Genomic DNA, 17,413 nt, shown 5'->3' on the forward strand with positions numbered 1-17,413 from the left:
TTTCTATGGGACCTAGGGGTATCTATGATCCCATTTTCTATGGGAGTAGGGGTATCTATGATCCCATTTTGTATGGGACATAAGGGTGTCTATGATCCCATTTTCTATGGGACGTAGCTAGAGGTATCTATGATCCCATTTTCTATGGGGAGTAGGGGTATCTATGATCCCATTTTCTATGGGACGTAGGGGTATCTATGATCCCATTTTCTATGGGACGTAGAGGTATCTATGATCCCATTTTCTATGGGGAGTAGGGGTATCTATGATCCCATTTTCTATGGGACATAGGGGTATCTATGATCCCATTTTCTATGGGACGTAGGGGTATCTATGATCCCATTTTGCATTGGTGTTAGGGGTATCTATATTCCTATTTTGTATGTTACGGGTAGTTGAATCTATGATCCCATTTTCTATGGGACGTAGAGGTATCTATGATCCCATTTTCTATGGGGAGTAGGGGTATCTATGATCCCATTTTCTATGGGACATAGGGGTATCTATGATCCCATTTTCTATGGGACGTAGGGGTATCTATGATCCCTTTTTTGCATTGGTGGTAGGGGTATCTATGATTCCATTTTGTATGAGTTGGTGTATAAAAGAATTATCTCATTTTGTATGGGTAGTGTATTATCTCATTTTGTAAGGGAAGTAGGGTTATCTATGATCCCATTTTGTATGTGTGAGGTAGTTGTATCAATGATCTCATTTTGTATGAGTTGGGGACTTGGGGTAACTGTAATCCCATTTTGTATGAGTTGGAGTAAGTATTATTTCATTTTGTATGAGATGTAGGGGTATCTATGATCCCTTTTTGTAAGGGAGGTAAGGGTATAGATCACATTTTTAATTGAGATAGGGGTATCTATAATCCCCACTGTATGGATAATATTAAAAGGAATGCTTTTGTTTAATTCTAAACTAACTTATGCATGCTTTCCTTAAGGACTTGGTACATTTAGAATATATAAGGTCTAGTTAATTTGTAAATTATCAAAAAAGCACATTTTCACAATTTTCTTGCATTTCATTTAGAAATGTTTGTGATGAAGTCACCATTAATGAGATGTAGTCATTTTGTGCTGATGTTGGGATATCAGTAAAGTTATTGATAAGAAGCAGATTTCAGTTGTGATTTGGAAATGCACACATTTAACAATAACATTATGTGCAGATGTTGCTTGAAGCAAACATTTTATAGGTCATAAACAGTGGCAAAAACTAAATTTATGTGTGTGGAACTTATTTTGCTGCCAAGTAAGAAGCATGTTATTTCTTCCTAATATATGATATGAAATTGAAATGATTATTGATGAATAGAATTGATTGACTCTTAATTGTATTTTAATGACTATTATTATGAATTTCAGTGCCTACAGATGATGTGTCCTTGACACCTGAGTCATCACCTGAGTAAGTTGCTTTTTAATTCTTTACAGAACCAAACTTCAACTCAGTTCTATGAGTAATGTCACATGAATCATTTTGAAAATGTGAATAGTTTCTAATTTGGATAGACGATGCTGCTTTTTTTTGGATTTGATGTGCATGTCCTAAAATTTTGCAAGACCTAAACTGTTGACTGCGTACAACAATTTGGCTAATAATAATGTTACAATGTGATGTCATAGTTTTGCATGAATGTCTTTGATATCATAGCTGTGATGTTATAGTGTTATGAGATTGTCTGTAATGTCATAGTTTTAAGTGATTGTCTGTGATGTCATCATTTTACTAGATTGTCTTTGATATTATAGTTTTACACAATTGTCTGTGATGTCATAGTTTTATGAGATTGTTCGTGATGTCATAGTTTTACGATATTGTCTGTGATGTCAAAGTTTTATGAGATTATCTGTGAAGTCACAGTTTTACGAGATTATCTGTGATGTCATAGTTTTAAGAGATTATCTGTGATGTCATTGTTCTATGAGATTGTCTATGATTTTGTAGTTTTATGAGATAGTCTTTGATATCATAGTTTTACACGATTGTCTATGATGTCATAGTTTTATGAGATTGTTCATGATGTCATAGTTTTAAGAGATAGTCAGTGATGTCATTGTTTTAAGAGATAGTCAGTGATGTCATAGTTTTACGAGATTGTTTGTGATGTCATAGTTTTACAAGATTGTTTGTGATGTCATAGTTTTACGAGATTGTCTATGATATCCAAGAAATTGAATGGTAAATAAATGGTAATAGATAGTATTTCAGCCACATGAAATATGTTTACTTTTCACTGAAAATCACCTTCAAAGATGAGTGGGATAAATAGATCAAAACAATTACAAATTATTATCATAATAAAACTCTAGCTGTTACATATTACACATTGATTTAAATATTATTTCAGTATGATTTTCAGCATCATAGTATAATTTCTTGTGGACATTCCTGTGCAGTAATTGATTTTATTTTAATTTAAGAATGACAAAGAAATCTTGGTTTGGTGCTTTGATGGGATCAGACAGAGAAGAATTCCATTTTCTAACAGGGCAAGATAAAACCATAAGTCAAGTTAAAGCTGACCTCATTCATGCATTCCTATCAGTAAGTTTTAACATAGGCTATGATAAAAAAGTTAGTTATGTGAAAATTAAACTTATTCATGCACTCCTATATGTAAGTTTTGACAGAGAGAAAGTTAAAAGTGAAAAAAGAAACATGAAGCTGGGAAACAGTTAGGGCAAAGTGTCTTTATGTGTAAACCAAAATGGTATTCATAATTCCCATTGTATGCATATGTTGAGGTAGAATTTTCTTTTTTTATTAATAATCCACAAATACTTAATAAAACAAATTATACATTTGATTACAATATTGTGACCTGTGGATGTCTCAGCATATTCTCTCTAAGGTCATATCAGCAAAATTTAGAAAACAAATTAAAGTATCATCATTGTAAGGGAACTGTAGGGTTTGATCTCACATACAACTTTTAAACTAGTCAGATTATTTGGTTAGTGCCCGTCTTTTTCATGTTGACGGTACTACAAAAATATAGTATCCCAAATTAGCTCAGATAAGTAGCAAAAGGTATAGAAGAAAATGGGAGAGAGAGCCAAGCAGGAAAAATACTGGCATTAATCTTTTTATGCCCCACCTATGGGCATTATGTTTTTCGGTCTGTGTGTCCGTTTGTTCGTCCGTCCGTTTGTCCATCCGTCTGTCCCACTTCAGGTTAAAAATTTTGGTCAAGGTAGCTTTTGATAAAGTTGAATTCCAATCAACTTGAAACATAGTACACATGTTCCCTATGATATGATCTTTCTAATTTTAATGCCAAATTAGAGTTTTGACCCCAATTTCACGGTCCACTGAACATAGAAATTGATAGTGCGAGTGGGCAGGTTAAAGTTTTTGGTCAAGGTAGTTTTTGATGAAGTTGAAGTCCAATCAACTTGAAACTTAGTACACATGTTCCCTATGATATGATCTTTCTAATTTTAATGCCAAACTAGAGTTTTGACCCCAATTTCATGGTCCACTGAACATAGAAAATGATAGTGCGAGTGGGGCATCCGTGTACTATGGACACATTCTTGTTCTAAGCTTTCTTAGCCAGCATAAATAGGCAAGACTTATGGTAAGGTTTTGAGCACCTCTGCAGAGCTTTAATTCAGATTAGCCTTTTAGACATACTAAATTTATAAAGTGCTATTTTTGTTATCAACATTAAGGATGGGATTGACCACTGAGTACATGGTAAATTTATGATTCAAGTGGGTTTTTTTCAGACTTCCGATTTAAGTCACAGTGTTGTGTCCACATCAACCTTCAGAGCAGAGTATCGTAGAACCAGTAATACATCTATGTTTTCTCGTAGTGTACGGTTCCAAGTGGACATAACTCCAGCTCATACAACAGGGGTTACTACAGGAACCATGTATTGTTTGACCTTCTCACTTATATCAGGTAGGTTTTATTTTTTGTTTCTTTGAACTAGATATCAATTCTCTTATTGTTGGTGCAATTGAACAGGTTCCTGAGCTTAGATTAATTTTGATATATCACAATTTGATTAATTCTCACATTTGGTATACTGTTTGAGAGAGAAATAGATTCTAAAACTTTTTATTGTATTCCTGAATTTTTGTCAAAATATTTGGCATACCTTGCATTTTCAATTTTTAAATTGAAATATACCTTGATATGGTAATGCAGGCGTCATTTTGTCAGAAATAATATGTCAATATTGAAAGCTAGAAAGTAGAAAAAAATACTTGTTAATCCTTTCTTTTCTAACATTTATATATTTTAGGACCATCACGTAGATTTAGACGAGTTTGTGAACATTTACAAAATTTAATGTTAGGTCCAAGAGGTGATGCTTTAAACCAGAGAAAAGTCAGTACAGATAGTACATCATCTTATTCATCAGAAACAGGACTTTCTCCAACACACAGCTGTTCAGCAAGGGATAATGGGGATGAAGAGGTATTTATTACAACTGTATAGTTTAATATGGAGTTCAAAGAAATTGTTGTTTATTTTGGCCCCCGTCGCAGCAGAGGGGGCACTAAGTGTTACCCTTGTCCATCTGTATGTCAATCCGTATGTACGTCCCAAAATTAGTTTCTGTTCTCTACCTTTAGTTTGCCTCAACCAAATGTTATGAAACTTATACGCAGTGCCTATTACTACAAAACACAGATCAACTTTGAATTTAGGTGGCCTCACTTTTACCATTTAGAGTTATGCCCTTTACAAATGGGTTTCCGTTCTCTAACTTAAGTTTGCCTCAACCAAATATTATGAAACTTACTCACAATGCTTATTACCTCAAAACTTAGATCAAGTTGAATTAAGTTGGCATCACTTTTACCCTTCTTGAGTTATGTCCCTTTATAATGCTACATGCAAGTGGGGGCATCATCTGTATCCCATGGACACATTCTTCATTTATTTTTCATGAAATTAGTGCATATGACCTGAAAAGATTTTTTTAAGCAGTTAAGCTGCTTTATGCGAGCACCCTAGATTTGTGTTCTACCCAATAAATGCTGAAATATGTGCCATTGTAATTATCTGGCTGGCTATTATGTTATTTATAACTAATTGAACACTTTTTTCATACTTTTAATTCTGGAATACAAAAAATATGACCAGAAAAACCTTAAATGATCGTCGAACCACCCAAAAGTTTTGAAGTTGCACATAGGAAGTAGTGCTCAATAGAAATCCATATGTAGTTTATTATCCCTTGTGCTTTTGGCCAAGATGTCAAAGAACAATTGCATGAATTATATCATCGCCGAAAATCTCTAATTACAAGTCGTTTACAGTTGCCAAATGGCACAAAGCGCAGGAATATTGTATAACGGCTGTGACTAATATGACACGGAGTTAAAGTCTCAGTTGGCGGTAATTTTAACTTCGTCGACAAAACGTAAATCAAGGACGTTTTAAATTTGGTGATTTCTGATAATAATCATTTTGTTCAACCGCTAGCTTTATACCGAAAATCGCCAACATGTTATGTGTAAATTCGAGTAAATCGTATCTGACTGACAAAAACAACATTGAAAAACAATGGATGCCATAAACCGGAAATGAAGACCGGATCTAATTCTGGGGGCGGATAAGGGTAATTCCGGGTTTGCCGATCAAATACAATAAAAATAAAAATTCCAGGCATGAGACAAAATACATCTATCATGATGAAATATAAACTCTAGAATTGAAAACCAAAGATTATTGAAAAGAAAGAAAAAGCAGGAAATATTTTATACAGAAACTCAAAATTACTTTTAGTTCACAAATTTTCATGTCAAAAACCAATAAAATGTGACAGTATTTTCCTTATCATTAATAAATATTGATATTACATGTAGATGTTTTTATTGTTTAAACATATTACTACAATTCCATGAGGTAATTTCTTCTCAATTTTGAAGGGCCTATAAAATCTGGAAGTTTCTTACTTTATTTTACAGAGGAACTAGCTAATATAATATATAATATATAGTGCAACTATTGTTATGCGTTTACTTTTCTACATTGGCTAGAGGTATAGGGGGAGGGTTGAGATCTCATAAACATGTTTAACCCCGCCGCATTTTTGCGCCTGTCCCAAGTCAGGAGCCTCTAGCCTTTGTTAGTCTTGTATTATTTTTAATTTTAGTTTCTTGTGTACAATTTGAAGTTTAGTATGGCGTTCATTATCACTGAACTAGTATATATATTTGTTTAGGGGCCAGCTGAAGGACGCCTCCGGGTGCGGGAATTTCTCGCTGCATTGAAGACCTGTTGGTGGCCTTCTGCTGTTGTCTGTTCTGTGGTCGGGTTGTTGTCTCTTTGACACATTCCCCATTTCCATTCTCAATTTTATGATACACTTAAACAGTTTTGAATTTGAACTATTTAATATAATGGTATAATTAGTAATAAATAATCAATTGTTGAGACAACACACCCACCCACAGTGATACCCTCAGCCTCCCTCAGCCTTCCTAATACAAAAAAAAAAGATTATTTGAATTCATAAATTAATATACAAGACAATTACATTTATTATTAAACATGTTAAACGACAGTGACACTGACAATGAAACAAGCTAACTTAACACCAAAAGCACATTAAAGTATCTTACTGAGTTATGAACTATTTCAAGTAAAAGCAGGACCTGGAATTTAGGTTGTGGACCTTTCAGTTTGGAGTGTCAAAGATCCTGGACTGTCCAGTACCAAATGTTAATTTTAACCCCTGCATTCACAGTAAAGCGATTTTGACGTGTATTGCAATTCCAAGTAGAATTTACTTTTGGACATTAAACGTTTCGAATGCGTATTAAACTAATTCAAATCAGTTAATAATGTGAATCGAATTCGAATTATGTGTAAACGCAGCATTGATATATCTAAGAAATGAAGAATATTAAAAAAAGATGGACAAAATATTTGTATTAAATTTGTTGCAATTTTTGTCTTGCCTTGACAGAGTCAAAAAGTGAGACATATATATATATATAGGCATGCTGTTTTGGCGGAATCAACAATGTATTAGTTTGTGATTTTGTGATAAGGTCTGGTTTCTGGTAGGTCAATGACATTTGGTAAGTAGTTGTGTTAGCATAGGCACATCTCATTACCATAGAGAATATTTGGCCCCACCCCCTTAGTCATGGTCTATTGACTTTGAAACTTTGCATAGTTTACATGTATATGTTTGTGATTAGGTCAGTTTAGGGGGAACCACTAGTGGTAGGTCAATGATATTTGGTGTGCAGTTGTATAAACTTTTTCATTTCTAATTTCCATTGAGATTATTTGGCCCCGCCCCCTCAATCATGCTCTTTTTACTTGGAAACTTATGTTACTTTGAAATTTCATTTATTAGTTTTTGATTAGGTTAGTATTAGGGAAACCAATAGTGGTAGGTCAATGATAATTGGCATGTAGGTGTAGAAGCATTAGTACGTCTCATTTCCATAGAGGATATTTGGTCCTCACCCCTCAGTCATATGCATGATCTATTGACTTTGAAACTTTTACTTAGTTTACATGAATGAGTTTGTGATTATTATGATTATGTCAGTTTAAAATTACCAGTAATCTTAAGTCAAAGCTATTTGGTATGCGAACGTATTGGTATTCAAAAGTTTCATTTCCATGGATATTATATAACCCCACCCCCTCATTATGGTTCATTGACTTAGAAATTGAATTTGTGTTAAGGTTTGTTTAAAGGGAACGACTTATGAAAAGTCAATGGTATTTGGTTTGCAGTTGTACAAGCATTGGCACCTTTCATTTCCATAGAGATTGTTTAGCCCTGTACCTTCAGTCATGGTTCATTGACTTTGAATATCACTTACATGTTAAAGTATTACTATTTTAAGTGTAACATTTGCATTATCAAAATAACAAATAGGCAAAACATATCGTTGTGTTAATAGCTTATTATAGATTAGACATGTGTAATTATTGTAAAAATAAGGAGATGTGGTATGATTGCAAATGAGACAACTATCCACCAAAATTCAAATGAAGTGGATGTAAGCAATTACAGGCAACCGTACAGCCTTCAAAAATATATGTTGCATCATTGCTAGGCCATTATAACAACATCAGCATTTCTTGTAATACTAGTATACAAGAAAATTGCACCATTTCAGATAGTTTCAGGTATGATTTGATAATTGTGCATAGTGGCACCAGCTGATCCAACTAAAAGCGCTAATATGGCATATTCAAACTCTAGTACATAGTGGAATTAAACCATACACCACTGTTGGACACCATAATTGAAATTATTATTCTGAAAAGAATATTCCTCCATGCAGTCTGCAACAATTAGCAAAACCTAGACTGCATAGTAAGATATAAACGACCACGAAATGACAAATGTAAAACAATAAAACTAAAGCAGCCTGATTTATGTACAAAACAATTATGAAAAATAAATATGATATACAGCAACAATCAACAATCACCAAATTACTGCGTCCTCACTATGGACAGGTACATACAGAATGTGGCGGGTTAAACATGTTAGCTGGCACAAAACTCTCCCCTAACATGGGACAGTGTATGTGCATAATCTCAGACATTAAATCTTTAAAAAATAAATTGGAAATAACTTTTGAAAGTGGTAGGATTCTACCACTGCATCGAGTGTGATACGATATTTATCCACTCGAGACAGTTAAATTTTCAAATTTAAAACGCAAGGCTCGCCGAGCGTTTTAAATATTTAAAATTTAACTGTCGAGAGTGGATAAATATCGTATTACACGAGATTTGGTGGTGGAATCTGTTTCTCTAATGATTTTCAAACAATATGCAGGCAAACTTATTCCGTCTTTTCGAATGATCTGTAAAAAGATGTGTTCTTTCTATGTGATGTCATCAGGCATGGTCACCTTTTTTCATGCCGTCACAATAGGAAATTCAGAGGAAAGCAAGTAAATTTGACGTCATAATCGGATTTTAACCAATGAAGAACTGAGATCAAACGAACCACACGTTGATTAAATTTTTTTTATACAATGGGTGCAGAAAGAGATAAATTGACGAAGAGTTAGAGAAAAATATTTTCATCCATTCTTCCATAACATTCATCTTAACTTCTGCCAAGTTTACCTTTGATTTTTTTAATTAACTGCCTATAGCGCCTATAGCGCCTTTGGTGCTTTGATTTTATTATACATACAATCCTGATTCTAACATTGGTACCAGTCAGATTTAAATTGGATAATCCATGAATAAATATGTAAGAATCTGTTTTCCTAATGACTATCAAATAAATTTTTATATTTGATAAACCAAAATCCCCTTAAAGTGCCTCTTGACATTCCTGATTTCTGATGCGTAAACACTTCATTTATGCATCTCTGGTCAAAACGAAACACTTTTAATCATTGGACATTGCATTTGATAAAATATATATTCATAAGCAATAGTAAACAACTGTAACATCAATTTCTGAAGGTGGAACTATTTCCGCTAGGTAAAAGATAAAGGTTATGACCTTTTAACTTAGCCAATCATCTACTGAGATCATAGGCAACCACATTTTGATTAATCTTTTTTAAACAATGGGTTCAAAAAGAATTAGAGAAAGTTGTTATATATTACATCTCTTTTACAAAAAAACCAGAGTATGACAAAGAATTGAAAAAAAAAAGAATGACCAAAACTATCTGAATAAAATGAAAAATGTTACATGTAATTAAGTTTCAGTTTTATACCTGAAGAAGAGTTTTCAAGTATTTAAAAAGTTCAAAATTTGTTAAAAACTTTTACATCAGTTCATCTTTATTGTCTTTGTTTTTACAGGTATTTGAGAAGTTACGAGTTTCTAAAACTCCCACACCAGTCCGAAGGGAAGTACCCCGTGTGATAACTAATGGGAAAAAAGTATTAGTCGATCATCATTATCGTAAAGATAAAGTATGACGAAGAATATGCATATGTGTTGAAGCCAAAATGATGGAGTACATGGTTGTGTGTAAGACAGGGATCATTACATTACGTTATCATATTCATCCAAATATTGTAAACAGGACCAATCGTATATTTGGTTTATCTATCTTTGCACACTGATAGTCATCAGTGAAAAGTCATTTAAATCTAAATTACACATAGCATATTTCAGCTCATAAGCTCATATTTACACAGACTCTTATTATCTAAAAATTCAGAATTTAAAATGGATATTTTGCCTCTCCTGTAATAATTATCACTGAAGATGAGACATATGCATGCTGATCTAGTGGGAACAAGGTAAACCTTCTATATAATGATATAGAATTTAAATAAAAGGGCTGACTGATTATAAAAAAAACCAACATTATACTGCAGCTAGCACATTTCCTGTTGTCTTTCTTTATTAACCAAAAATATTCAAGTGATAATTCTTGCAATGTCGATTTTTTTTACATCAATTTTTTATCATCTTCCATATTAAACTTTTTAAAAAATCATTTTCTCCGAAACCACTAAACAAATTTCAACCCAATTTGACTCGAATGATCTTAAAGTTATCTAGTATAAAATTTTTGTTTTATGTCCCCACCAATAGGCCACCATATAATAGATAGAGAAAATCTGATGGAGTAAAAATGTTTTCTTTAGAAACCATCGCACTAGGGGTCAGTTATTTCAAAATTATATTGGTCAATATTCTCATACATCTTATCGCTATTTAGTCCAGTCCAGAAAAATTGTCACTTATACAACTTTCTGGTTGGGTCTTGTGTCTCAATAACAAAGGTCACCAGTAATGAGCTGAATGAGAAAAAAGCTAAGAGAGTGAACATTGTGAAATTTTAATGGTCTATGATCCAATTTTTTTCAATACACAAATTAAGGTCAAAAAATGATTTGTTTGAAGTGTGTATGATGGGTTAAATATGTCTCTTTGAAAAGCTTTATGAACAATACATTGTTTAAACAGGGCCCCAGATAGCTTCTACTGGTTTGAGAAGTTCTGGAAAGCTTTATAAACAATAATTTGTTTAAACAGGGCCCCAGATTAGCTTCTACTGGTTTGAGAAGTCATGAAAAAGTTGTGTAATTTCAGAACTTATCCCTATTTGAATGAATAGCGATAAGATATATTGTCAGGCCAGTTTATATGGACAGATTATTTTAATATATACCTTTAAGTTGAGGAAAATTTACTATTATAAATTGCTTATTTGAACAAGAAATGCTGTAAAATGAGAGTGAAGTATCAAGAAATATGTTGTTTTTTCTCTTGATATATGGAATTTTCTGACCTAATGTAATGTAATTTAAACATGGATTTTTAAAGATGTCTTTTTGTACAATTTATAATGCATTGGTACAAATCTTTGCTGATTGTTAACTTTACTTGCAGAGATTTAAAGAATTCATTTAGCCTGAATTTTTATATATTTTTTTCTGCAGTGCAGAAGGCTATTTTATTCTGTTTTAAATTGTGAGTAGTTTGCTCTTAAAAGTGAAAATGTCTGCATCACCTTATGTTATTTTGCTGTTATTAAATAAAACATAGGAGCTAGGTTAAAAGTGTATATGACATAACTAATCAGTAATACAAAGAATATCTAGAAGTGCAATGAAAGGTTCTCACAAGCAAACTTGTATTTTTTTCAACAGGCAGTAAGCCTCTTGATAAATATTGCTGTCAAAAATCCTTACAAGTTAGCTTTGGTAGTTCCAGATGACTGTTTTGTGAGTCATAATTTAATTCAGTATCTGTTTTGACAAAACCTTTGTGATGTCCTCTTTATGTTATATGGGTAACCATGAGTTGTGATTATATAATACTGCATTTTGGTTAACTGACCATTTACATCGTTCCATAAAAATCATGTCTTGTTGATGACTGCAAGATGGAGAGAAAAATAATATTTGTTAAACCTTAATTACATAAAACCAGTGATAATCAAATAAAACAGTCCAAAGTAGGTCATTTCGATGAATCATTTTGTACATTTCATTTACACTGTGTAGCATCACCACCAGTTAGAGGTTCCCCCCAAGTGGTCAAATTCATCTTAATTTCATTATATTCTACCTTTTGCTGTCAAGTAAAGTTTTGTGATAGTGATTCCTAATAATATAGCTACTATTAAGGGCTGATTACTATCCTTAATTGGCTTTCTATCTCTTCAAATCATCAGAATTGGATAGGGGGTACCTGTTCAACAAAGCATGTGACGAGCTCAAACTTGTTAAAAACACTTTTATCCTTCAACTATTCATTTGAAGTTTTCGTAGAACAAAGGTATATCATATTTAAGCTTGAACAACACTGTATTTCTAAATAAACTATTGTTTACACAGAGAAATTCATGTTAAAGAAGTGGATAAATTGTATGGCGAATAGTTGTTTACTGTATGGGGATTAAAATAGAAACTTTTTGCTATCATTGTTTCCTTGCTTCGAGGGTACCTTTATTCGATGGTGATGCTACACAGTGTTTTATCATTTTTTGCTGAAATTACACCATTTAATATAATGAAAATCACACTTATCATAGTTAATGAATTATGATATTGTGGTAATTGATTTATTTTACTTAAATAAGTGATCACTGATCAAGCAATGTTTTAATAGGGTTTGGTTACATGAGTGTAATTGTTTTATAAGTAAAATTAATTGATGAGATTAATAATTGATGATTGGGCTGATTGAATACAAAACCTTCAAATATAACATTGGTACCGTGAAAATAATTTTCTGTGGTGTTCTTTCTGTTTAGAATATTGTTATGACATACATAATAAGAAAGTATTTACATGTTAGAGCTAATTTCCTTATGCTTGTAGAATATGACTTTGGTTAGCTTGCTTGCTTTGTTTGTATAAATGTTTGCTCAATCATTGTAATTAAGATTGACAACTGCAAACAATATAAATAGGCAGAGTTAAACCTGTATACATTATACTTAAATCTAGCTTATTAAATATGTTTACATGTACAGTGGGTGTTATAACCTCCACGATAACATCCAATCAAATTTAAGCATAATGTATACAGGTTTAACTAGGCCTATTTAAATTGTTTGCAGATGTCAATCTTAATTACAATGCTTGAGCGAACGTTTATACAACAAACAAACAAGCAAGCCAAACAAAGTCTTACTCTTCAAGCATTAGGAAATTAGCTCTAGAAAGCCTGACTGATTGGATTCTATCACTTCTTTTATTTTTTAATTTCAATTTTATTAAAAGACAAATGAGGAGTTATGATTTGGCCCATGAAATTGTAAAAATTGGAAACTTATTCAATTCTTTCAAAATTATGTTTATTTTATTGATAAATGGAGAGGTTAATATAACATGGACACTTTAGTGCTGAAAAGTCACTTGTGATATCACTCTGATTTCATAAACGTTGAAATTTACATATGGTTGACCTAAAATGGTAATTTCATGATTAGTTTATGGTAAAAATATATTAGAACAGCAGCTTTACCCAAAAAGATATTTGACACATTTTAAGATCTTTGTATAATACATTTTGTAGCAAAATATCTTGTTGGGTAAAGCTGTTGCTTATTAGTCCCCTCCTGACGAAGTCGAAGGGGACTTTAGGTTTGCACTCCGTCCGTCTGTCTGTCTGACCATCTGTCTGTCCGTCCTTCTGTCAGTCCGGCAAATCAGTTTTCCACACTTTTTTTCTTCATGCTTGAAGATATTGATTTGATATTTGGTATGTTGTTTTATCATGAAAAGTTACAGATCAAGTTCGAATTTTGTTTCGGTTTGATAATTTTGTGCAGAGTTATGGTCCTTGGACTTGGAAAATTCACTCAAATATTCAGTTTTCCGCATTTTTTTTCGTCATTCTTGAAGATATTGATTTAATAATTGGTACATTGTTTTATCATGACAAGTTACAGACAAATTTTGAATTTTGTTTCGGTTTGATGATTTTTTGCAGAGTTATGGTCCTTGGACTTAGAAAATTCACTTAAATTATCAGTTTTCCACACTTTTTTTCGTCATGCTTGATGATATTGACTTGATATTTGTTATATAGTTTACACCATGACAAGTTATAGATCAAGTTAGCATTTTGTTCCAGTACAATTAATTTTTAACTGGTAGGGGACTATGTATTGCCATATGCAATACTCTCAGAATGCTTGTATTTAAATATTAATGACAAGATCTCAAAATGAGGCTATTTTGGCAGTTTTTGCTGTTTTGCACTTGATATAAGAAGTTTGAAGCCATAATGCCAGTATGTAAGACAAAATTCAAAAATATAAATACTGATGTCTGACAGACGTGTTATAAACAATTCAAGGATGTTATTTGATAGATTATTATACTTTTTGATTTTTAAATTTAAGGGGTAAAAAAAAATGGCCTTATCATACCTCCTTCTTTGCTGATGAGCATAAAAAGTGCCTCAAACTTGCTTATTGGCGTCCACTGATTTGCTTTAAACTCTCAAGTTACACTTTTTCTATAAGATTTATTCATAATGGTTAAAAGAGAAACTATAAATGAAAAATTATAGTGATTATTTTTTTTTAATTTTCATTAGAAAAAATTAAATCAGAAGAAATAAAATCCAGATTTGTGAGAATTAAAAAAAACATGAAGAAAAAGAACCAATTACTTTCTTTAAGACATTCATACCACATATTTTGAAATATTGCACATGTATTAACAATATCCATAGGGTTAAATGTAACCGATTTTAAAGAATTAAATGTAATCGTATGTCAAACATTTCAGAATTATATACAGATTTTGTACACCATTTATGACATTGTATAAGAATGTATTTCTTAGGTCTTTCATTAATATAACAAGACTCAGAACACCCGACCATACTCATGTTATGTACATATGATATAGTATAGGGTTATTGTATGAGTATTTGTGAAAAATGTCCCAAGTAGATTTTTATATTGCATGAGTTTGCAAGTACAATATTTATTCTACCAGGGATATTATTATACCTTACACTAAGATGTCGTTAAATGAATTTGGATACCCTGCATTTATCATGCTTATCATTAACATATTGTCAAATCGCTGAAAGCCCCCTTCCTAAATGATTGAAAACTATCATTCTGCATTAACAATAATATCTTGGTGTAAATTAGTTACACCCATTTGGGCAAACGTGTATCTAATACTTACAAAAATAATGAACAATTCTATTAGGTAACACATTATCATGTGACCATGAATAATTCAGTTAATTTTCATTTGAATATAAGGAAGGAAGAATAACCCTAAAACTTGACACCCAGCGATGAATAACCCTTTTATTCATTAGTGAATAACCTTTTGAGCTTCTTGATTTGTATGCAAGTTATCTCCCATCAAAATGATGTCATAGATGTATGTAAACAAAATGGCAACAACGAAGTAAAAATTCTATCGAGTGACGAGGAAAGAGACTTGGAAATTCTCACTAAGGGCACTTTTCAGGGCCATCATTAATTTTCAGAAAGAGTCTACCTTTGTTGTACAATAAATTCTAAAACACAAAATAATTCTCTGGCGTAAGTATTTTAACAATCTGTTACTACAGTAAGGCACATGCTTCTTTAACATGTATCTAAATACCCTATATAACTGTTAGTTCGGTCTACAGTAAGGTACATGCTTCTTTGACATGTATCTAAATACCCTACAACTGTTAGTTCGGTACAATAAAACAATTGGGGCCCTTAGAAGCTGTGAATATCCAAATTGTCAAACCTAAAAATTAATTTCACTTCGGGCTGTGTTAGGATTGACAATTTTAAATATCCACCTTTACTGTGGGCCAGTATTGTATCATAATATTCACAAATATTCATGCAATAACCCTTTTATTGTATATTAAAGCTTGAACAACTGTTTAAAACATATTTTTGTCACCATAATTTTAATGTATCCTTAAACAATATTTTAGAGTTATCCATACCAAAGGATACAGTATTTTGTATGATTTGTTGATTTTGTACATACATTAACCATCTTGTAGAAATGGACAGGTGTTTTGAGTATTGTAATATTACATTAAACTTTGATAGCTGAGTCATTGTATGCATTAATGATGTAGTGATAAATACATAAATAAAAAACATTGTATAAACAAATGTTTTTTTGTTTCTTCTTCTATAGATAGACATTGAAATGTTATTGGACAATCAGTGTTGAAATGTGTTAGACCTCAAAGTTTGTATCAAAACAAGAATAATAACTAATCAAAGACACCAGGACTTCAATCTGGCAAGAACCATCAGTGGCCAGTGACCAAAGTCGGAATTATAAAATTTCAATCGTCAAAAATACTACACGGCTATATCATATACCATTTGATTCGAAAATATGTGTACTTTGAGATTAATTTGGTCGTCAAAAGAAAATAAGGTGCAGTTTTTTCAGAAATCAAGATCAAAGGTCACATGTCGTTTTCAAGAAAAACAAAATTGAATATCTAATTCCAATTTAAATACCCTTTTTGCAGTAGAATGATTGAAAACGTGAATCTATTTTCTTCCTTATTCAATTTTTCATCAAAAAAGTGGAAACCCATCATTAAATGAGTTTTCCGAGTAAACATATGCGACTTTACAAAAAGGGGAGGTGGTTTTCAGTTCAAAAAGATGTATATTTTTCAAATGATAAGAACAGCGGCCGTCAAAACTATACAAAATGTATAGAAAAATATGAACAAACATGTATTTGTTAATATAACTATCTATTATACCTGAATGAAAGTGAAAACTTGAGTTTTGGACATATACGTTGAATTCGGTACATGAGAAACTGGCAATAAAAATTATTTCAAAACAAACTTATAATTGAGTTTAAACAATGTCATGATGTTTTGTATGAAATAAAATGTATTAATAGGAATATCAATCATTATAAAATAGACTAACAACTTTAAAAAGAAATTTTAATGATAGAACGGCCTTTTATTCGTTTAAAAATTGAAAAAATAGTTTAACATCGCACTAAACATACGTAACTTTAAAAAGCAATTCAGATCTCAAATGACTTTTGTATTTTGGGAACGTTATTACAAGGTTCTGACCCTTGGCTCGAATACATATGTTCATACATGAAAAATTTAGCAAATCTCGAATATCAATATTGGTCCAAATTGGTTAGAGAACACGACAAAATTCTTAAACAACAAATCCTATAATAATATTGCAAATATGAATGTTACGCTTCAGACATTTAACCTGTTGTGCATTGCAATAGAGTGGTGGTCAAATGTTTGTGTACCACGTGTAGCGTGCTTTTATCCAGTATCATTGGACATTTCAAAACATTTTGTCATTTGCAAAATACGCTTTGACCATATCATTCTAAAATTGGGGGACATAAAACAGCTGTAACATCTGGGCGCCTCTAGGACAAATGTCAAATGAACCCTGTCCAGAAAGGAATGGCTTGTCCTGCTGCTTGCAACTCTAAATATCTTTCAACAAAAGTCAAGAAA

The 17,413-nt window shown here is 32.0% G+C and overlaps 1 protein-coding gene across 4 annotated transcripts in view; it reads left to right on the top strand.

The window, feature by feature from the left end:
• Positions 1 to 16,055, top strand: part of LOC127704611 (serine/threonine-protein kinase BRSK2-like) — a 68,570-nt gene extending 52,515 nt beyond the window's left edge. For all 4 annotated transcript variants that reach the window (XM_052208730.1, XM_052208729.1, XM_052208731.1 and 1 more), the window contains 5 exons: positions 1,377 to 1,419; positions 2,436 to 2,559; positions 3,747 to 3,924; positions 4,271 to 4,446; positions 9,790 to 16,055. In XM_052208730.1, coding sequence (XP_052064690.1) covers positions 1,377 to 1,419; positions 2,436 to 2,559; positions 3,747 to 3,924; positions 4,271 to 4,446; positions 9,790 to 9,909 — 641 coding nt within the window. In that variant the 3' untranslated portion in view covers positions 9,910 to 16,055. The remainder of the gene's footprint in view (positions 1 to 1,376; positions 1,420 to 2,435; positions 2,560 to 3,746; positions 3,925 to 4,270; positions 4,447 to 9,789) is intronic.
• Positions 16,056 to 17,413: the final 1,358 nt, after the last annotated feature.

Source organism: Mytilus californianus, unplaced genomic scaffold (assembly GCF_021869535.1).
Source record: "Mytilus californianus isolate M0D057914Y unplaced genomic scaffold, xbMytCali1.0.p SCAF_6, whole genome shotgun sequence".
NCBI classification, from domain to species: domain Eukaryota; kingdom Metazoa; phylum Mollusca; class Bivalvia; order Mytilida; family Mytilidae; genus Mytilus; species Mytilus californianus.